This window comes from Grammomys surdaster, unplaced genomic scaffold (assembly GCF_004785775.1).
Source record: "Grammomys surdaster isolate TR1022 unplaced genomic scaffold, NIH_TR_1.0 125947, whole genome shotgun sequence".
Taxonomy (NCBI): domain Eukaryota; kingdom Metazoa; phylum Chordata; class Mammalia; order Rodentia; family Muridae; genus Grammomys; species Grammomys surdaster.
In genome coordinates, this window is record NW_021620769.1 from 861,526 (window position 1) to 883,478 (window position 21,953).

At 43.7% G+C, this 21,953-nt stretch overlaps 1 protein-coding gene across 4 annotated transcripts in view; it reads left to right on the forward strand.

The window, feature by feature from the left end:
- Positions 1–21,953, forward strand: part of Slc10a7 (solute carrier family 10 member 7) — a 216,444-nt gene that overhangs the window by 2,670 nt on the left and 191,821 nt on the right. For 3 of the 4 annotated variants that reach the window (XM_028753407.1, XM_028753408.1, XM_028753409.1), the window contains exons 2-4: positions 4,160–4,242; positions 13,623–13,759; positions 19,591–19,666. In XM_028753407.1, the coding sequence (XP_028609240.1) occupies positions 4,160–4,242; positions 13,623–13,759; positions 19,591–19,666 (296 nt within the window). Of the gene's footprint in view, positions 1–4,159; positions 4,243–13,622; positions 13,760–19,590; positions 19,667–21,953 lie in introns of those variants that run through there. The other variant, XM_028753410.1, reaches the window with a different exon arrangement.

A 21,953-nucleotide genomic window follows, 5' to 3' on the forward strand; every position in this document is an offset into this window, starting at 1 on the left:
AGAGAGAGAGAGAGAGAGAGAGAGAGAGAGAGAGAGAGAGAGAGAGAACTATAAGGAAATAAAGAGCTAGGCAGTGGTGGTGCACGCCTTTAATCCCAGCACTTGGGAGGTAGAGGCAGGCGGATTTCTGAGTTCAAGGCCAGCCTGGTCTACAGAGTGAGTTCCAGGACAGCCGGGGCTACACAGAGAAACCCTGTTTCGAAAAACCAAAAAAAAAAAAAAAAAAAGGAAAGAAAAGAAATAAAGAGAGGGCTCTGTGGAATAAAAACATTTCTATACTCTAATTTTTAGTGTAAGGAAACTGTGCTGAATTAGCTAAATATTAGACAACAACTATTTTTGTGTTTCTTCTAGGGCCCTTCCTGTATAAAAATTACTTGTTTTAAGAAGAGTCAAATGACTGGAACCCTCTGTGTATGTTGTTAGATTGGTTGAGAACTTTATATTCTGTGACCATTTCAACTGGTGGTCAGACCTGTAAAGCCTGCTGAATGCAAACCAAACACAAAACAGCCTCAAGCAATACTTTGAATGTACCCCTAAACAACAACTTTGACTGTACCCCTAAACAACAACAATTAAAGATCTAGAGTTGAAATATCACTGACAGTATTTCTCTCATATACTTTTTATAGTCTCCTAAAGCATTTCTTTTAGTTCCTGCATGATGGAAATGTGATTTATTTTTATTTATTTTGAGACAGGGTTTCTTTAGACCCCTGGCTGTCTTGGAACTTGTTATATAGACCAGGCTGGCCTCAAGTCAAGAGATCTGCCTGCTTCAGCCTCCCAAGTGCTGAGATTAGAAGTGTGTGCCACCACATCCTGCTGGAAATTTGAAATGTGATTTTAAGATGTTTAATCAATTAATTAATTGTGTGTGTGTAAGTGTGTGTTTGTGTGTTGTGCAAATGGAGATCAGAGAAAAACTTAGGAATTGGTTCTCTCCTATGTGGGATCTGTGGATTGAACTCAAGTTGTTGGGCATGGTGACAAGCAACTTTACCCACTATAGCCATCTTGTCAGGCTGGGGATGCTATTTTTTAAATGCATGCTCAGTAATAGAGTCTCCTACATGTGCTTTTAGTTTATTTAGTTAATTTATTTATTTAATTGTTTTGGGACAGTGTCTCATTTAATTTAGTTCTGTCTGGCCTGGAACTTGTTATATAGACCAGGCTAGCCCTAAAGTCACAGAGATTCACCTGCCTCTGCCTCCTAAGTGCTGGGATTAAAAATATGCATCTCCATGCCCAGCCTCCTCTTCCCTTTTACTTTTTATTTATTTATTAAATTTTTTGGTTTTTTGAGTCTCTCTGACCCTTGGCTATTCAGGAACTATCCCTATAGACCAGACTGGCCTTGAACTCACAGAGATCTGTCTGCCTCTGTCTCCCAAGTGCTGAGATTAAAGGTCTGCCCCCCTCCCCAACCTCTGTTTTAAAGAGAAGTATTGGTTCTTTTCATTTTATTAATAAAATACTTATTGCACCTTATCTGATTTCGTGCTTTGATGACTGAACTCGGGCTTTTCCCATTCATTTTGTTTTATTTTATTGAGGTTGTATGTGGAACCCAGCTTTGTACTTGAGGCTCTCTGTACCCCTGAGCTACATTCCCCTTTGCAGTCCCCTCCCCAAGCCACTGTCCATTCATAAAGGATTCTGGAAGTGAATTGATGTGCATGCCCTGTGGTCTGTTTTAGTTGGTGCTTGGACTGGAGATTGAGGATGGCTTCTGGGGATGCAGGAGTTCTTTAGCGTTGCAAAAGAGTTCCTTCTCTTTAAAAAGACTGGGTGGGGCAGGCCAGGTGACACACCTCAAAAATCCCTTTGTCAGGAGGCAGAGGCAGGTCGATCTCTGAGTTGGAGGCCAGCCTGGTCTACATAGTGAGTTCCAAGACAGTCAGGACTCTATAGAGAGATCCTGTCCCAAAAAGCAAACAGCAACAAAGAAAAAGAGAATGGCTTTTAGATAGAGGTCAAAATGGCTTCATGTTCTTAGAGGCCCATTTTTCTTTTGATTGTGTAAGTGGGTTCATTCCATTTTCACTGTCTAATATTATTTGAATTGTGTTTAAAAGCAAAGGAAAGGACCAACTATTGAACTTTATAAAGGTCTGAATCTTATTGTTTTGGTGACCTGAAAGATATAATTATTAGTTTGGGAAAGTGACAAATTTATACCCTTAGTTTCAGCTCATTCCTCTTTTAAGTGTTTACCTAGCTTTTATCTTGTCCTGGGTGAGCTCTCCTCCCTGAAGAGTTCCAAACAGCTGTGTGTGTGTCAGGGAGGAACCTGTTCTCTCTTAGCCAGTCCCCCTTTCTCCTTGACCTCCCTGTAAGCTGTCCTGGAATGGCCCCACTACATTTCTTGGTTTAGAATTATTTAGATCTGCATCTAGTATAACAAAAGTCATTGTGACTTGTCTCTGGAGTTTGAACCATTAAGGTTCAGGATTAGATGGCTGCATGGAGCACCACGTGTTACCTCTGTCCATGTGTCTTTGGACCCGTCCCTATTTTTTGCTAGCAATCATGTCACTGACTGTCTGATTCTTCTTCACTAGAAATTCTAGAGGCACCACTGTGGACAGAGCCAGCCTAGACAAAGATAGGGTCTGAGAAGAAGTGAGACTCTGGGGCTAGGGAGTAAAAATAACATGACTTTTAAAATTCAGACAGTTAAGATTTCTGGGAGCAATCTACTTCTAAACTTTGTCAGACTTCTTTAAATTCTGCTCCTTAACTGACTCCTATGGCTCCATGCAGCCATCTAATCCTGAACTTTAATGGTTCAAACTCCAGAGACGAGTCACAATGACTTTTGTTATACTAGATGCAGATCTAAACTCCCTAGTTGTTGGAGAAGTATGTGCCAGTGCACTGTGGAGACAGATATGCTCACAATTTGGACAACAGTGTGACACCTGTCACCCTTGTCCCTTGGAACTCTGCTATCTCAGTCTCACCTAAACACTGTGTATTAATGCCAGGTATAGGAAATAGTTTATTACACTGTTTGAGGAAATGTTTGTTTCTTTTATTTGTTGTTGCCTTATAAACGTCTAAGACATTGATGGCTTAATAAGAATTTGTTGAATGAATAAATAGCAATTTCTTTCAGAGTTTGGTCATCTAGCCATATCCATATGTTGAAAATATCAATAGAAATGCTAGATGATTATTAGATACTATATCTATCTATCTCACATACATCATATATATATGTTTGTGATCCTGTTATTTGACTTGAAGCAAACTAGTCTAGCAACAAATTACCTAAGAAATACATCACACCTACAGAAATTTATTCCCTCACAGTAGGCAAGAGTCCAAAGATAAGACTTCTCCCAAGCCTCTGGGGCTGTTGCTTTCTTTGCCTTTAGCCAGAGGTGTTTACTTTTGGCTTTCCATAGGGCGTGGTATTATAATTCCAGTCTTTGCACTGTCTTCACTATGTATTTGCATACTAATAGCCCTTTTAGCATAGTAGTCAATGAGGCCGCCTGCTGACATTGCTCAGTGGTAGAGTGCTTGCCAACCTTCTGTGAGACCCCTGAATTTTATCCCTGGTACTGCAAACCCAAGCACACAAGCATGCATGATTGTTGGATAATTATTCAATTGCAGTAAGACCCAGTCTTCAACTTGATTTCCAAATATGATCCACTCCTAGATTCTGTGTAGATATGACTTTCAGGAATCCAGTACAGGAGAACCAAATAATATGTACTTCAGCTTCACAGCCTGGGCACTGTTGATGTTTTAGACATGACAGTTTGTTTGGAGACATTATTTTATGCTACCAGGAAGGTCCTGGTCTTTATGAATCATGCCATCATCATGCCTGACCTCCAGACCTGTGACACTCAGAGATTTCCTAACATGGCTGGGTATCTGGATAGACTGTTGTGTGAGCTCTTTCATTCTTCTGGTTTGAGGATAATGTGCTGAACCAGAAAGCCATGGTGCTAACCTTGAGAGCTGTTCTGCAGTAAGGAAACACCTCACAGAAGATGCTCTCCAATGGGGGCGTGGACCAAAAGGGAACAACACTAATGTTGAAAGCCATTTTTGCTCTCCTCTTAGAGAGCCTTCTTTCAGACCAACTTATCTGCTGCAGACCCTCTAACAGTAACTCATTGTTCTCTTCCAGGACCGCTGAAGCCAGAGATAACTGTGTCCTACATTGCCGTTGCAACAATATTCTTCAACAGTGGACTGTCATTAAAAACAGAGGTACTGTCACCTGCAGCACATGAAGAGCAGTGTAGAAACGTTAGCTTATTCTGAGTGCTGAAGTTCCAAGGGCCTTGAGTGAGGCTGCTGAGTGTGTGAGGCTTCACTGACAGAATGACAGGACAGGAGCAGGGCCCGGCAGGCTGCGTCTGCATACAGGAACTTCACATGAGGGTTGAGGCCCTAGAGATGGATTAGAATGAGCATTTTGTTGTTGTTGTTGGGGTTTTTTTTTTTTTTTTTTGATGATCAGTTTTTATTTTCATTAACTCTACACCCCTTCTACAGTTTTCCCTCTCACCTTTCTCCTCTTTTCCCAGTCCCCCCCTGTCCCATCCACTCCCTTTCTCTTCAGAAGAGGGGAGGCCTCCTGTGGATATCAACTAGCCTTGGCATATCAAGTTGTAGTAAGGCTAGGTGCATCTCCTGTATGAGCAGCTTAGTGTGGGGAAAGGGTCCCAAAGGCAGGCAGCTTAGTCAGTGACAGCCCCTGCTCCCACTGTTAGGAGCCCCTCATGAGGACTGAGCTACACAACAGTAAGATAGTGTAGAGGACCTAGGTCAGTCCTGCGCAGACTCCCTGGTTTACAGCTCAGTAGCTATGAGTCCCTATGGGTTAGTTGGTTCTGTAGGTTTCTCACGGTGTCCTTGACTCCTCTGGCTCCTTCAATCCTTCCTCTCACTCTTCCACAGGATTCCCCAAGCTCCACCAAAGAGCATGCATGGGGGAGTGATGTGGTTTATATGGCCTTGGTCCAGGAGTGGCACTATTAGGAGGTGTGGCCCTGTTGGAGTAGGTGTGGCCTTGGAGTAGGTTTGTCACTGTGGGTGTGGGCTTTAAGACCCTCATCCTAGCTGCCTGGAAGCCAGTATTCTGCTAGCAACCTTCAGATAAAGATGTAGAACTCTCAGCTCCTCCTGAACCATGGCTGCCTGGATGCTGCCATGTTTCTGCCTTGATGATAATGGACTGACCCTCTGAACTTGTAAGCCAGCCCCAATTAAATGTCCTTATAACAGTTGCCTTGGTCATGGTGTCTGTTCACAGCAGTAAAACCCAACTAAGATGGGGGGCAGGGAGGATGGGGTGCTGTACTGTGAGGAGAGGAGAGAGGGAAAAGCTTTGTTCAAGATGTAAAGTAAGTAAATTAATTAATTAAAAAAGTAACCTGGGGGCCTGCTGCTGGCTTCAGAGGCTGAGTCCATTAAGGTGATCAGGAGCTTGGCAGCAGACAGACAGACAGACAGACAGACAGGGATGGTGCTGGAGCAGCCGACAGACAGACAGACAGACAGGCATGGTGCTGGAGCAGCAGACAGACAGACAGGCATGGTTCTGGGGCAGCAGACAGACAGACAGATAGGCATGATGCTGGAGCAGCAGACAGACAGACAGGCTGGTTCTGGGGCAGCAGACAGACAGACAGATAGGCAGGCAGGCATGGTGCTGGAGCAGCAGACAGACAGACAGACAGGCAGGCATGGTGCTGGAGCAGCAGACAGATAGACAGGCATGGTTCTGGGGCAGCAGACAGACAGACAGACAGACAGGCATGGTGCTGGGGCACTGGCTGAGAGCTTACATACAGAGACAGCAGCTGTGAGGCAGAGTGCTAACTGGGCATGCTTAGATGAAATTTGGAACTTGAAAGCCCTCCTAGGGGGCCATTCAAACCACCACACCTTGTATTTAGGATGCTGAGGTGGGCAGTTGCCATGAGTTTGAAGTTAGCTCACATTACAGAAAACAGGAACTAAAACCCAAATATTTTTTCTTTTAATAAAGATTTATTTATTTATTCTATATATGTGAGTACACTGCCACTCTCTTCAGACACACCAGAAGAGGGCATCAGATCCTATCATAGATGGTTGTGAGCCACCGTGTGGTTGCTGGGAATTGAACTCAGGACCTCTGGAAGAGCAGTCAGTGCTCTTAACCACTGAGCCATGTCTCCAGCCCTAGGTTTATTTTTTAGTGATATATATATAAACATAAATTGTGAATATGTTTTTATTATGGTTATGAACTAAAGTACTCACTTCATATTTTTCCTAAAGTGTGGAGAAAACTGCAGGGCACCTACTTTGCTTGAGTATCCTGAGGTCCTCATAACTCTTGTGGCCACTTTGTGTCAAGCTGACACAAACTTCACGGTGTTGTCATATTGTTCTGTCAACTCTGAATCTGTTAGAAGAGCACTTTCCAGCGTTCTGATAGCTGTTTGGTGTTTTGACTGAGAAGTCAGAGTGTGGCATGCGTGTAGATGCTGGTGCCTATGACCCAGTCCTCACTGATGTGGGTTCTCTCTAGCTATTGTCAGTAGAGCAGCAATGGATGTAGATTTGCAGGCACCTCTGAGCTGGGGTGTGGAACACTCCCACGGTATGTGCCCAGGAACGCTCGCTGCTGGGTCTTAGGGTGTATTTTGGTGTGATCTGAGTAAAGATTCTGCTGGTCACTTTTTGTTGACTTGACACAAACCTAGAGTCATCTGGAGAGAGGGAACCTTATTTCACGTATTCTCTCTATCAGACTGCTTGTAGGCAAGTCTATGGGGGCATTTTCTTGATTGATGGTTGCACATGGGAAGCTCCAGCCTACTGTGGCCATGTCACCTCAAGTGGGCATGGGTGTTCTAAAAGAGCAAGCTGAACAAGCCACGGAGAGCAAGCCAGTAAGCAGCATTCCCCTGTGCTGTGTGCTTAGTTACTGCCTCCAGGCTCCTGGTTGAGTTTCTGCCCGATTCCCTCAGTGATGGACTGCAGCATGGAAGCGTGAGATGAAATAACCCTTTCCTTCCCAAGTTGCTTTTGGACATGGTATTTATCACAGTGATGGAAGACAGACTCAGATAAAGATTAAAGTTAGTTACCTCCCTCATAGGTCACACTGTTTGTTAATAACACGACAGATAGATTTTACTAAATTTTTCATTCTGAAGGTATTGAGCTGCTATAAATCTTTTTGTTGGTTGCATTTTTGATATATATAGGATTAGTATGTTTAAAACTGATAAATTTCATCCCAACAACTGCAAATATTCTCATTGACTGGTTGTCTTCCTGAAGATAACTGATACAGGATGCATTTTCCTGTTCTATTAATTATAGGCCCTTTCGAAATGTTATTGGTTAGAAGTAACCATTGTTAGAGGGAATAGGCTCTTTCTGTGAACACCTGAGTTCCACAGTTAGTTCTCAGCGTGGGCGTGGGGAATGCAGAATGGTGTTTGCTGTGCTGTGGTCCAGGCCAGACCTGACTTGGGGGATCTTCCTCCTGGCCTTGGTTAATGCTTTGTGGAGCTGCTGCCTGACCAAAGTCTTCTGCTTGGGACATTGCTCTAACTAACTATGTCCCCTGGTATCCATTTAGGGGCTACAGCTGTTACTTATGGCATGGGACTCTGTCCAGAGACTTCACATCCCTTCTCCTTAGCTTCATACTTAATGTTAGTCTGTAAAGCAGCCAGCTTCGTGTGTGTTGTAAGTAGAGGAAGGAGAAATGTCACAGCATCAGTGTCTCTGAGGACAGACTTCTGTGAGCACCTAGGACGCCTTCAGCTTACCCAGCTAATTCGGATGTAATGATGCTAGGCTTTGATCCTGTACTTTATTGTGCTATCTGAGTAGCCATCAAAGCTATTTCCTCCATCAAAGACCCTTTCAAACCATACAAAAAAACTTTCAAAAGCCGCACAACTTCTACATCAGTGTATGATGCTAGACTGCCTAAGCCCACTGCTTTCATGAACAGTCCAACAGTTAGGAAGTAGGAAGTAGTGATTTGTAATTTTTTTAACTTCGTAATCCTAAATGAATTTTAACTGGATCTATGACTTTATGATGATTATTTTCTATATTATTTGGTCCTAGAATGGTGTGCTTTGTTCAATTAGATGATGAGTTACTGGGTTGCGTCTTTCTGAAAGGCTTTGTCCCACTCTGCCTTCATTTACATTGAACATTTCATGGACTGGTGCTGTACATTGTATATACGTGTGCGTGCGTGCGTGCGTGCGTGCGTGCGTGCGTGCGTGTGTGTGTGTGTGTGCGTGTGTATGCATTTGTGTTAACATATGCACCTGTGGAGGCCAGGGGTCAGTGTCTGGTGCTCTTTGTTGCTCTCCACATTAGCCTTTGAAGGAGAGTTTCTCACTGAATCCAAGCTCACTCATTGGCTAAACTGGCTGCCTATTGAACTCCCGACATCTGCCTGTTTACCCCTCTCCCCTCCGTGTACTAGGAGATGTACACACAGGGCTCACCACACCCCGTGTTTTGTGGAGACGCTGGGGATCCAAACCCAGGTCTCCATGCTTGTGCAGCAGGCGCTGTACAGACTGACCCATTTTCCCAGCCTATTTACTAATTTATGAGACCTATAGAGGAGCCTATGTGTTGTAGTATTTTGGTGGATGTGTAGTCAGGTATGTGGGAAGGGAGCACCTCCGACGGCCCATACTGAGGCATCCCTTCCCCCTGAGGGACCAGTCACACGACAGTATAGTATAGAATACAGTTTATTCAAGGCATGGGGAGGGGAGTTGAGAGGGTAGTAGAGGCAGAGAAAGACGGGGCGGGGGAGGGTGAGAGGGAGAGAGAGAAAGGAGGAGTGGAGAAGTAGAGGCCGGCCATGAGCACATTTGGGGTGGAGGGATGAGATGACAGAGCAGGAGCAAAAGCAAGAGCAAGAGAGAGAGGAGGGGGCAAGCAGCCCCTTTTACAGTGAGTCAGGCACACCTGGCCTTTGCCAGGTAACTGTGGGGCAGAGCTTAGACAAAATGCTAACACTATGCTAATGCAAGCTAAATCATCAGTTTTATGACTGTTGCTTTCTAATTTTAAAAAACCTGTTGACATTATTTTGGAAATATTATATTGAAGTCCAGTGAAATTTAATCTAACTTTAGGTTTAGCCAACGTAGTAGTTACTGTTGCATCGCTGTGACCAAAATTTCAGGGAGAAACAGCACGAGGGAGGAAGGCTTATCTGGGCTTCAGCCCCTCCTGCCAGGGAAAGGACCTTGAGGCAGCTCTTCCCAGCCAGGGTGTGAGTGAGTGGAGGCCATTCACACTGTGGAAGACCATCACAAAGCAGAGGCTGGGGCTGAGACCAAGGGCTGGGCTCTAACCTGCCGACATCTACTTGTGTTAGAGAGAGCCTCTATTTCCTGAAGATCCCATACCATCCCAAAGTAGTGCCATCCAGCTGGGAAATACGTGTTCAAAAAGTGAGCGTAGGACTGAGGGGCCTGAGGGCCCGGCTCAGGTACAGTACTTGCTGTGTGAGCAGCAGGATACTTGCTGTGTGAGCAGCAGGACCTTCGTTGTAATCCTCAGGGGAACAGGACTAATAGCATGGCCCTCAAAGGGCAAGCTCCAGGCTCCGTGAGACTGTCTCAAAAAGGAGAAAAGGGTAGAAGTAGAAGTGATAGAGGGTGCCTGGGCACGTGCAAGTACACACACACACACACACACACACACATGCATGCACGCGCGCGAGTAAGCCTGTGTGGAAATTCAAACCTTAATACCCAACTTCAAGCTTACAGCGTTGAAGCTTGTGATAGACTGTGGCAAGGCCGATTCTTTAAACTCGGGCCTGAGTTGGGCAGAATACACAGGTTTTCTTTATTTCTCTAAACCGAAGATGACTTTGGAAATCCTATTAGCCAAGGAGTACATACAGCAAATGCTAAGCTCTTGGTCCGTGCTGCTTGTCTGAAGCATGGATGCTGGCTCTCAGAAAGGAAGTCTGAAAAAGATCAGACAGGGCTGGGGAAATGGATGTGTAATTAACATATTTCTGCATCCCAGTCTGAGTCCTGGTTTGAAGCAGCTCTTGCTCTCTGAGGCCGTTGTTGGTAGTGTGTGCTGGAGAGTATGGAATTTGACCTGTATTGTGTGTAACTAAACAAACTGCTCCCACAGAGGCAGTTTTCAATTAGTCCTGGTGTTGTATTCCAATATATGGCCTCAAATTCACATAAGTATGGAATAATTCTATTTAGGCTCTTATAGAGCTTATATGTGTTGTCCTTTCTGTTCCCTTGTTTTTATATGTGTGTATGCATGTTTGTGTGCCCTCATGTGTGTGTGTGTGTGTGTGTGTGTGTGTGTGTGTGTGTAGGCCAGAGGACAGCTTCCAGGGCTGCTCCTCAGCCATTGTCTCTGGTCTCCTACCCCCTTTATTTTGTGACAAGGGCTCACTGGCCTGGAACTCACCAAGTAGGCTAATTGGCTGGTCAGTGCAACACTGGGGATCTGCTTGTCTTTTCTTTCTCAGCCTGGGGTTACAAGCACATCACAGCATGCCCAGCTTTTTAAAGACGGGTTCTGGGGATCAAAGTCAGGTCTCAGCGCTTAGACCGAGGTGTTGGCGGTGGGCCCCAGGAAGTGGAACCCAAGGCTTTATCTATAAAAGCCTTCCACAGGAACTCTGCTTCTGAGCCCCATTTAGCCTTTCTTGAATGAAGGAACAAGTTTCCATCTTTCTCCATAACTTGAGCCAGTGTTAGCCTGTAAGAGCTCCTGCTTCACCCCCTCAACACAGTTAATGGATCCTGACACTCTGTAGACTGTAGCCTGTTTCACATGTGCTAGCTTTTTCTTTTTTCTTTTTTTTTAACCCCTGCCAAACACCTGGAATAAACAATCTAAAGGGAAGATTTATTTTGGCTCATGGTTTCATCCACTTCAGTCTATGATTGGTGTCTTCCATTGCTTTGGCCTGAGGTGAGGCTGAATAGCATTGTGGTAGGGGGAGGGACTATTTGGCAGAAGCTGCTTGTCTCCTGGCAGCCAGGAAGCAGAGAGGGGAAGCATACCTCCTGTGAACTACTTCTTCCAGGACAACTTCACCTTCTAAAATCAGGTGATAGGGGTTGGGGAATTAGGAATTCTTTTGATTGTTTATAGAATTTGAGGCCACTCTGAGCTACCTTGTCTCAAAACAAACAAACTGGAAAATAAATAGGTAATCTGATTAATATTTGTAACCACTTTTGTCTTTATAATTAGCACCCAGCCGGGCTGTGGTGGCTGTGGTGGCACACGCCTTTAATCCTAGCACTTGGGAGACAGAGGCAGGTGGATTTCTGAGTTCGAGGCCAGCCTGGTCTCCAGAGTGAGTTCCAGGACAGCCAGGGCTACACAGAGAAATCCTGTCTCAAAAAAACAAAACAACAACAACAACAAAAACAAATAAAAAAACAAAACAAACAAAAAAAGAATTAGTACCCAGAAATAAAATTGTGTTCAAGATTAAATAAAATAAAATAAAATAAAATAAAATAATCTCCATGTATTATTCTTGAAGTATATCCTCAGATTATTCTTTTTTGATACATCTGTCACAGATACGTACAAATGTTTTACTTGTTGCATTCTGGCTAAAAGTTCATTGCGATGATCTTTTAAAAGACATAGTTATCTGATATGTATCAGGAGCCTCTGAGCACAGTTAATCAGAGCTGCTTTCAGAAGTAGTGAGCATTTGTAAAACACTGGTGTCAGACTTTGTAAGGGTGTAACTCTGAAGATTCTGATTCATTGGACTGACTATCCCTAGCTTTTGAACTGTAAAGGTTAAAACGAGTAAGTCTGTGGCATCTTTGAATATGCCTAATGATCGCTTGCAACCTTTTGTCTTATAGCTAATTTTTTTTTAAAGATACTTATTTTATTAGTATTGTCCTGTGTATATGATGTATCTCAAGGGACGTGTGTCATATGTGGCCTTTGGAAGTCAGGACAACTTTGGAAGTTGATTGTGTCTTTTCATTGTGACTCTAGGGATCAAATTCAGGTTACCAGGTATGTACAAGAAATTCTTTTACCCGCCGAGCCATCTCCCTGGCCCTCGATGCTTCCTTCTATTTGTGTTCTGTCTGACTTTAAGAATGGCTAGGCCTTTTCTATTCTTTTTCTTTCTATTCATTCATTCATTCATTCATTCATTCGTTTGTTTGTTTGTTTGTTTTTTGAGGCAGGGTTTCACTATGTAGCTCTGGATAGCCTAGAGCTTACTATGTAGTCCAGGGTAGCCTCAAAAATCACAGAGATCATTCTGTTTCTGCCTACCAAGTTTTAAATTCCTTCCAAGGGATTAAAAGTGTATGTTACCACACTTGGCCCTACTTTCTAAATGTGTTGGACTTCAGCAGAATAACATATAAGTATAAATGCATATGTTTGTAAATTTATATGTGTGTGTGTACACACACACACACACATACACACACACACATACATATTTGAATTGCAGCATTAATTATTCCATGATTTTTGGCTGTGAGACTCATAACAAGTTCACTATGTGTGTTTTCTTCTATTCTGTTTGGTTTGGTTTTGTGACAGCGTCTCATAGCCCAGGTCAGCCTTAGTTTCACTTGTAGCTTCTGATCCTTCTGCTTCAACTTCCCAAGTGCTGGGATTATGGGTGTGTGGCATCGGTCCTGGTTTGTATGCTTCTGGGAGTCAGACTCAGGGCTTATGTGCATGCCAGGCAAGTACTCCTCCAAGGAGCTACACCTGCAGCCGAGTGTGCCTTTCTGCTATACCACTCTGAAAATGCCCAGGCTTGATGTGTTTTCCTCATTCTCATGGGGCAGCTTGTGCTAGATTTGATTGACAGTGTGCCAGGAGTGGGCTTGGCCTGCTCTTCACCTTGTTGTTCCCAGGTCCCTCAGCAGTGCAGTAGGGGTAATACTAACCACCCCACAGGGCTGTCGTAGGAATTGGGTGAGATAAACATGGACTTAGCTTAGCTCCAGGCATTGGCCATTTCACAAAAAATGTTGACAAAGAACTGGACTCATTGCTCAGCTGGGGAGGAGCTCCTTAGGTTATAAATTGTTATTGGAAAGAATGTTTTTTTAGAAATTATTATTTGTAGATTTGGTGACATCTTCCCAAGTCAAAGTCTGATAAATTTCATACAACGACTAGAGATTAGTATACTTGGCTAAAGTGTGATAAATCTTATAAAGTTTCTTAAGGTAATTTTTAATGTAATAAACATGTGTTCTAAAAAAATATATTCTATTTATAGCATCAACAGTCTTTGATTCTGTACCACTATAGTGCTAGTTAGCTTATGCTTTACTGACCCAAATGGCCAGAAATGTACAGGTCAGAATTCTTAGAGCACGTTCTATGTTTGAAGGATGTTAGATAGCTCAGAAATTTTATTTGAAACAATTTCATTATTGTCATCATGCTTCTTCTTATAGGCCATCTGTTGTACACGTGCTGTAAAGACCTAAGGTTTGAAACAGTTCAACCGTTAAAGCTTATGTGTGTGACGTCACTTTACAAATGCTTTCTTTGCAGTGTGTTCTCACTTTGCTTGACCTTTGCTTCCTTCATCCTTCCAGGAGCTGACCAGTGCACTGGTGCACTTGAGGCTGCATCTTTTCATCCAGATCTTCACACTTGCCTTCTTCCCAGCAACAATGTGGCTCTTTCTTCAGCTCTTATCAGTCACACCCATCAACGAGTGGCTTCTAAAAGGGTATGTGTAAACCTTTTGATGGGAAGTTTTTTAATGGGGCAGCTCTAGTGACATTATTGTTTCTATGGCAGCTATAAATAAAAGGACTTGTGTGTTATCAGGGAAGGAGACCACTTTTTAAACATTGTTAAAACAATAGAGTTTTATCAGAGATTCAGGAGAGACTTGTTTAACAGAATCTTAAAGTAGATTTCTGGGTAATTTTAATGGTACCAGGATGGACACTTTCTGAGCATTTAAAATGAGTAGGAGAGGACCCAGGGAGATGGCTCCGTGGTGAAGAGTGACGCCTGTAACCCCAAGGTTGGAGGAGACAGAAGCAGGAGGGCTGGAAAGGCTTGCTGGCTACCAGCTTAGCTCCAGGTTCAGTGAGAGACCCAGTCTGAGGGAATAATGTGGGGATTGAGAGAGTATTAGACCTGATATCCTCCTCTAGTCTCTGGGCATGCACCCCACCCCCTTCATAGAAGTGGAACACTGTGGAACGATGCCTGCATGGGAATGTAGGCTGTCAACTGGTACCTTACTGTGGCTGTCTGCACCTTTTAAAGTGTGTACTGATAATGGCTGAGTGTAATGTCTACTTTTAAAATACTTAGTAAAAGTATGTATGTGGGACAGATACTTAGTTTTTTACTTGTTCTGATTTATGTTGATATAGGTAATTTAATAGATTTATGGGAATCTTTTCTTTCATAAAAAATGTTACCATGCTTAATGAAAAGAATTTAGCAAATGAAACTAATTAATTAAAATAGTTTAAAACTAACCTCACTTTGACATCATGTTCTAGTTGCTAGTTTTATACCAACCACAGAGCCCAGAGTTTGCCCTCTGATCCTATAACTGGCATACTGTGTGACTTGTAGCAAAATTATCTCATAGCTTAGATCTGCTTTTCTCTGTATAAAATGAGGACAACCATACTTTAACTACGTAATGATGTTTGCTGCATCAAATGTTTCCACCCATGTCATAATTTGTTACCTGTTTAGCCCTACTAGATGTCAGGGATTATTCTAGATGTTGGAGAAAGACTAGCAAACAGAAGTGATCATGTGCTAGTGTATTGGCCCAGCAGGGAGGGAGACTCAGAGCAGGTTGCCAGCAGTCAGTAGGATGGACAGAATAAAAATGAGTGCTGTCAGAGGGGCAAGTGTACCATGGGGTTGAGTGGCCAGGCTGCCGAGGAACGCTGTTTCTCCCCAGAGTCTTTGAGGAGAATGTTCTCTATAAGGGGAACAGTGTACTAAAGCAGTCAGGCAGAAACAAGCCTGGAGTGTCGCAGGTAGGTTCAGTAAAGCAGCTCAGTGGCATGTCCTGTTTCTGTGCTGGAAGGACAATGGATTTGGACGTGTCGGACACACAGGATCTGGATGTGCAGTCTTCTCAGCCTTAGTGCAGTGTAGAGACCTCATTCTGGGAGCTGCCAGGGGCTGCTGCTGCCTGGAGGTCTGCGCCATGAGGCCTGCTTGTATGGGAATCTTCCAGCTGTGATGTGGATACCAGAAGAGCTGAAACTGGGAACCAGTGTGGAAGCTGGTGGAGTATGGGAACGCCATAGAGAAATGTATGTGGTAGGATGGATTATAAGTTAGTTTTTAGGACCTCTGTCTTGGGGGTTGTAGCAGTCACCAGGAGCTTAAGGTTTCAAGGCTGAGCCACAGGGTCAAGGCAACTTTATTGACTGAGCTAGGAGAGTCCGCCAGCCTAGGAGTAGAAAGAGATCAGGAAGCACTTTTCACCATACTGTGCTTCAGAGAAAGAGCACCCACTAGGAGAGGTAAAATGTCACGTAACAAAATGACGTACTTCCGTGTAGTAAGAATCTGGAAGTACTGAGCATCTACTGTATGTGGGGCATGCAAGAAGTAGGAAGATGTTTAATTTCTTTTCAGGGAACTTCCAATCTAGTTGAATACATACAACATATATATGCTATTTGTGTGTGCTTCTGTGTATCTGTCTATCTATCTATCTATCTATCTATCTATCTATCTATCTATCTATATGCTATTTGTGTGTGCTTCTGTCTATCTATCTATCTATCTATCTATCTATCTATCTATCTATCTATCTGTTACCTATGATAAATAATAATTCGTATCAGTTAAAACTCAACAGCATTTGTGTATGTTTAAAGTAGAGGGCTCCAAAATGAGGCATTAGTGAGAGACATAAAGTTTCTTTGGGGTCAGCTCAGTAGAGTTGCGTATTAGGCCGAGGACTCCTGGGCTTGAAGCTGTATCTATAGCTATAGCTCTAACTCAATGGAGAGAGCTAAATGGAGAGAACTAGGAATTAATGGTGGTCATGAGAACAGAGTACTCTGATGGCATGGAGATAGCGTATGAGGAGAGGAACACTTGTCATGTGTGTGCTAGGTAGAGCAGGTGGTCCCATCATGCCCATTCCAGGGTGGGAAAGGAGCCCAAACTTGCTGTCCATTTAGGTCAATCTCTTGTCAAATCCCTTTGTTCTCCCTTGGCCTTTAAGTAGAAACGCTGGTGTGTTTGTGTTCTAATTTGCTCTTCGGTTGCCATGATAAACACCATTTCCAGTAGCAACTTGGTGAGGAAGTTGTTTTCATCTTATACTTCCAGGTAACAGTGGGTCACTGAGGGAAGTCAAAGCAGGAACTCAAGTCAGGAGGCAGGAACTGAAGCAGAGGCTTTAGAGGAATGCTGCTTACTGGCCTGTTCTCTTGACGTAACCTTTCTTATACAATGCAGGCCCGCTTGCCTAGGGATACTGCTACCCACAATGGGCTAGGTTCTTCTGCATCAATTAGTAATCAATAAAATGCCCTACAGACCACAGCTATAGACCAATCTGATTGAGGCAGTTCCTCCATTGCTGTTCCAAAGTGACTTTAGTTTGTGTGAAGTTGACAATAAAAACGAATCAGTTCAGTTAGCTTGAGGGGGTACAAACTCTACCTCAGAATTACTGGAGAATAGAAGTAAGGGGTGGAGTGGAGGTAGAGCCACTCAGCAGTGTGTGAGAATGAGCTTCTTTATAAGCAGCACATGGAGTCACAAACTACTCCAGATTTCAAAGTAGATCATGAGGTGAAAACTAGTTCCCATGATGCATTCAGAGGGAAAACGGACTTTCTAGAAATTGCATGCATTTATTCTGGAGCTCTATTGTCTAGCTCAGGGGTTATCACTAATAGTAAGGCATAATATGCCAGGCAGTGGTGGCGGACACCTTTAATCCTAGTACTCAGGAGGCAGAAGCAGACAGATCTCTAGGAGTTCAAGGCTTGGTCTGTAGAGCTAGTCCCTGGACAGCCAGGTTTACACAAAGAAATCCTGTGTTGAAGCAACAACAACATCCCAAAAAATATTTGAATTATTTTGCTGGCATGACACTAGGGAGGCTGAGGCAGGAGGATTGGGAATTTTAGGTTATCCTGGGTTACATCATGAGTTCAGTGCAGTCCCTGAGCTGTGCACCACAAAACTACTGGCCCACAAAGGCCATCAAACTGGTGGCAAGCCCTTCCTTCCTGCTCCAGCCTATGGCTTTGGAAGTAAAATGTCCCTCAGGAGCTGTCAAAATGGCAGGTCCTCTCAAAATGGCACCACAACATCTCATTACAGGGCCTGCAGGAGCTGTCCATGGTGATCCACTGTCTTTCTTGCTTTGGTAGGTGCTGCCCCTCAAGAGCTATCCACAGTGATTCACTTTTCCTACCTCAGCCTACAGCTTTCATGAAACACTGCCGGAGGGGGGTCCCATAGGAGCTGTCCACAGTGGCAGCAATTCCTCTCCAGCTCCCCCCACTCCCGGCAACCCTACAGAGGTGGTGCCCCAGCAAAAGCAGGTTGCCCCTGGGAAGGACTTCTCACCCTAACCCATAGGCTTGATGCAGGGAAAAGAAGGTGAAAGAAGCCGTCAATCCCTGAGCAGGAGAACCCACTAATCCCTGAGCAGGAAATCCCACCAATCCCTGAGCTTCCCAAGATCAGGACTTGAAATCCTATCAATCTTCACTCTGGAAATCTCTGCTGTAAGAAGCCCTGCCCCCTCAGAAATCCTATATGAGCACTGTCTCTTTGTCCAGTTCCCTGCTGTCCGCTCCCAGGAGCAGATGGCAGCCATCCCTGGATTTGTCCTTCTGCACCCTGGACCCTCAATCTCTTTCATGAGGTTTCCTGCCTGGTGGGACTCTCGTCAGAAGAAGCTAGGAAGAAATAAGTGGAGCGGGGCTGAGGCTCCTGGGCTCCTCAGCTCCACTGGGGACCCTCCCTGGTTGCTGCAGCACCTCTGCTGAGGAGGCTTCCTCTCAGAGCTGTGTGGCTCCTGGGTCCCATGTCTCAGGATACCGTCACATCCTAGCAGAAACACTAATGTTCAAGGCCAGACCAAGTCAAACAAACAAACAAACAAACAAAAAAACCCAGCCAACTAATCAAACAAAAACGAAATAAATCTTCCCAGATCCCCTTGTTCTTCTTTTATCTTGAGGACAAGTCTCACCATGTTGCCCAGGCTGGCCTCGAGCACCTGGGCCTCTCCCTGACTGTGTCGTGTCCACTGGGTCCTCTGTGAACTTTCCTTCTAGTTAGGCTGTACTCTACTCAGATGCTGTGGAATGTTTTTCAGTTTTAGTCCTCAGATTTGCCACGGTTCTGTTTGCCCGGTGTGCAGCGTTTCCTGTTCCAGCTGAGATTGTATTTACTATCGTGACCATGGACGTACAGACATGATTTAATAAGGACAAATTTTTTTTTCTTGGTTTTTCAAGACAGAGTTTCTCTGTATAGCCCTGGCTGTCCTGGAACTCACTCTGTAGACCAGGCTGGCCTTGAACTCAGAAATCCGCCTGCCTCTGCCTCCCAAGTGCTGGGATTAAAGGCGTGCGCCACCACTACCCGGCAATAAGAGCAAATTTTAAGTAGATATTAGAATTTACTATGGAGTATGATTGGAGATATCTATGGTAACTTTGCAGCACGAGAGTGTTGTTGAGGAGATGAAAGTTAACTGTAAAATGTAAACTTTTATCAGGTATTCTTGAGCATTAGGTGTCATCTCAAGGCTTTATATTTTACCAAAAGATCTATGAAAACACAGAGACTTTCTTTGAGACAAAATATTGTGCTACATCAGTTGTCTTTGAACTCATGATTCTTCTTGTCATGTGTTTAATTAGCTGGGACCATGGGTGTGTGTTGCTGTACCAGTTCCTGAAGATGTCTATGGTAGTAACCCAAGATTACCTTACCTATTTTACTTATCATTCATTGACTGCACTTACCGTAACCTGGTGGTTTTTTGAACTCCATAATTAAAGTTGAGTGTACATGTGTTTTAATGAGATACCGTCTCGTGTATTGCTGAGATGGATTATAGGCCTGCCTTATTTTTATTTTATATTGTGTTTTTTGAGTCAGGGTTTCTCTGTGTATCCCTAGCTGTTTTGAAACCCACTCTGTAAACCAGGCTAGCCTCAAACTCAGAGATATGCCTACCTCTGCCTCCCCAGTGCTGGGATTAAAGGTATGCACCACTACTGCCTTATTGTATGTGGTGCTAAGGATAAAACCCAGGGTGTTGTATATATTTAACAAGTACTCTGCCAGCTATACCAAATCCCAGCCCCTCAACGTGTAAACAACTTTAGAAAACCATTTAAGCCTGTAGAATGTAATGAGCATTCAGGGCTCATATTGTCCTGTGGAGTCCAAGCTCAAGAGGGAGTATGTATCAATAAACATTGGTTTCTTTGTTCAGCTCTGCTCTGTAGGACTAACTAGTAGAAATTACTTATAACTGGACAGGAGGAGCTACTTACAATTGGATTTTCTTTTATTTTTCAGTTTGCAGACAGTAGGTTGCATGCCTCCCCCTGTGTCTTCTGCCGTGATTTTAACCAAGGCAGTTGGCGGAAATGAGGTGAGTCGTGGGGACAACCTTATTTAATCATGTGTGTGCTGTGCTTTGGACGAATCATTGCAGAAAACTTCTGTGGGCCATTTGTGAACGATGTTGTCGGTGTGGATCAGGTTGCTATAAACATGGGTGGTGAGTGGAACTAGGTCTTTACATGGAAGAGCAAGAGAGAAGAGTGAGATAGCGATGGTGACCTTCCTCTCTCAGGAGGAAGCTGGGGATGAAGGAGGTGTAGACCAAAGTTAGGAACCTTTCCTACCAGACTCACAGACTCAAGGCTGTGGCCACTTCTTAGTTCCTTAAAAAAAAAAAAAAAAGATAATAAATTAAATTACTGGGCAAGATTCAGTATGTTTAGTGGCAAACTCAGATGATTTGAAATAAGAAACCAGGCCACATTTCTAGGATGTTATCAAAGCAATTACCCACTTGTGGCTAAAGTCTGGTTAAAATTCAGATGGCAGCTGTAGCAGGTGCTCCTTGGTTGAAAGGCTCAGTAATGTCACACTGAGGGCCCTTCCTTTCCGCTTGTTCTTCCTCTGTTCTCATCTGTGAAGGAGGTACTCTCAGGGAAGAGGGGAAGGTAATGGGGTATCCTAATGTCATTCCTAGAAGGTAATGGGGTATCCTAATGTCTGTCATCCCTAGGGTTCCGCTTCCTGTTAAATTTTTATCCACTCATTGTTTCTTAAATACTTTACTGCTTGCCTGCTCTAGTCTCTTGAAAAACAGCTATGTTAAACTTATTGCATGTGATAAACTATACAAATATTTGTTGTCTATCTATTAATCATCTGTCAGCCATCAGTTATCTATGTACCTACTTATATTCTGTTTATGAATCTACCGTCTATGTCTCACTTATCAATCTGTTCACTATATCTCTATCTACTACCTACCATCTAATTATATGTCTATGTATCATTCATCAATCTAGCTACTTACCATCTAGCAATCAATATTATCTATCTAGCTATCATTTATATATCTATTATCTATCTGTGTATAATATATCTATCACACCTCTCTCTCTCTCTCTCTCTCTCTCTCTCTCTCTCTGTTTTTCTCTCTTCCCTATTTCTCTCTCTCTGTGTTTATGAAACCATCATTTAAAGGGAAGACAAGCATCATGGTCGCATGTTTTCTCCCAGTCATGTTTAGCTTCTTGGAGTAGGAATATAATGGAGAAAGTAAGCGGTTTCTTTATGCCAAGTATTTCGTTTGCCACACAGTTTGGTATATCTAATACGGAGCTGGTGTTAATTCACTTAAGAGGAAAGGCTGCCCTCAAGACAGCGAGCACACTCCTCTGTCCAGCCCATGACAGAACAGTGGAACTGGGTAATTATGAAGAGCAGAGATTTATGTCCACAGCCTGGGAGGTAGGGAAGTCTAGGTTGAGAGGTTTGCATCTGGTGAGGGTTTTCTTGCTGTCCCATCCCTTGGTGAAGGCCAAAGGGAAGAGAGAACTGGTGAGAAAGAGCAGAAGGATCTCATAACCATGAGCCCCTTTTTATTTAGTCAGTTCATCCTTGAGGGTGGATCTCTGAGGTGTAAGTCCCCCTTAGTAGGCCGTGCCTCCCAGCATGCTTACTCCAGAGCAGTGGTTCTTAGCCTTCCTAACGCTGCAGTCCCTTAATGCACTTCCTCATGTTGTGGTGACACCAACCATAAAATTATTTTTGTTGTTATATTATAACTAATTTTGCTACTGTTATGAATTGTAATGTAAATATCTGTGTTCTCCAGTGGTCTTAGGTGACCCGTGTGAAGGGTCATTTGACCCTCAGAGTGGTTGAGAGGCACATACTAAGAACCGCTGTGTATGGGCTGGAGAGATGGCTCAGCAGTTAAGAGCACTGGCTGTTCTTCCAGAGGTCCTGGGTTCAATTCCCAGCAACCACATGGTGGCTCACAACCATCTGTAATGTACTCACATACATAAAATAAATATCTTTAAAAAAAAAAAAGAAGCGCAGTGTTAGAGGTTAGGTTTCCGATGAGTAATGTCTGGGAGCACACTGACCTCACTCTTTGTTCTTTGGGGGGCCTGGCCCTGAGCTACAGTGAGCCTCTGTCTTAGCCTGCCCAACAGTTGACTGCAGACATGCCACTGTCTGCTGTGGAGGACATACTCAATCCACAGCACCCTGAAATGTTTCCTCTGTCCCTTGGACACCCTCTCCTCTTACCCTTTCTAGGCAACCTTGGATCTGTTTCTGTCACTTTAGACTAGTTTGCATATTCTAGAGTTTTATAGAATGGAATCCTACAGTAGCCCTTTCTGCGC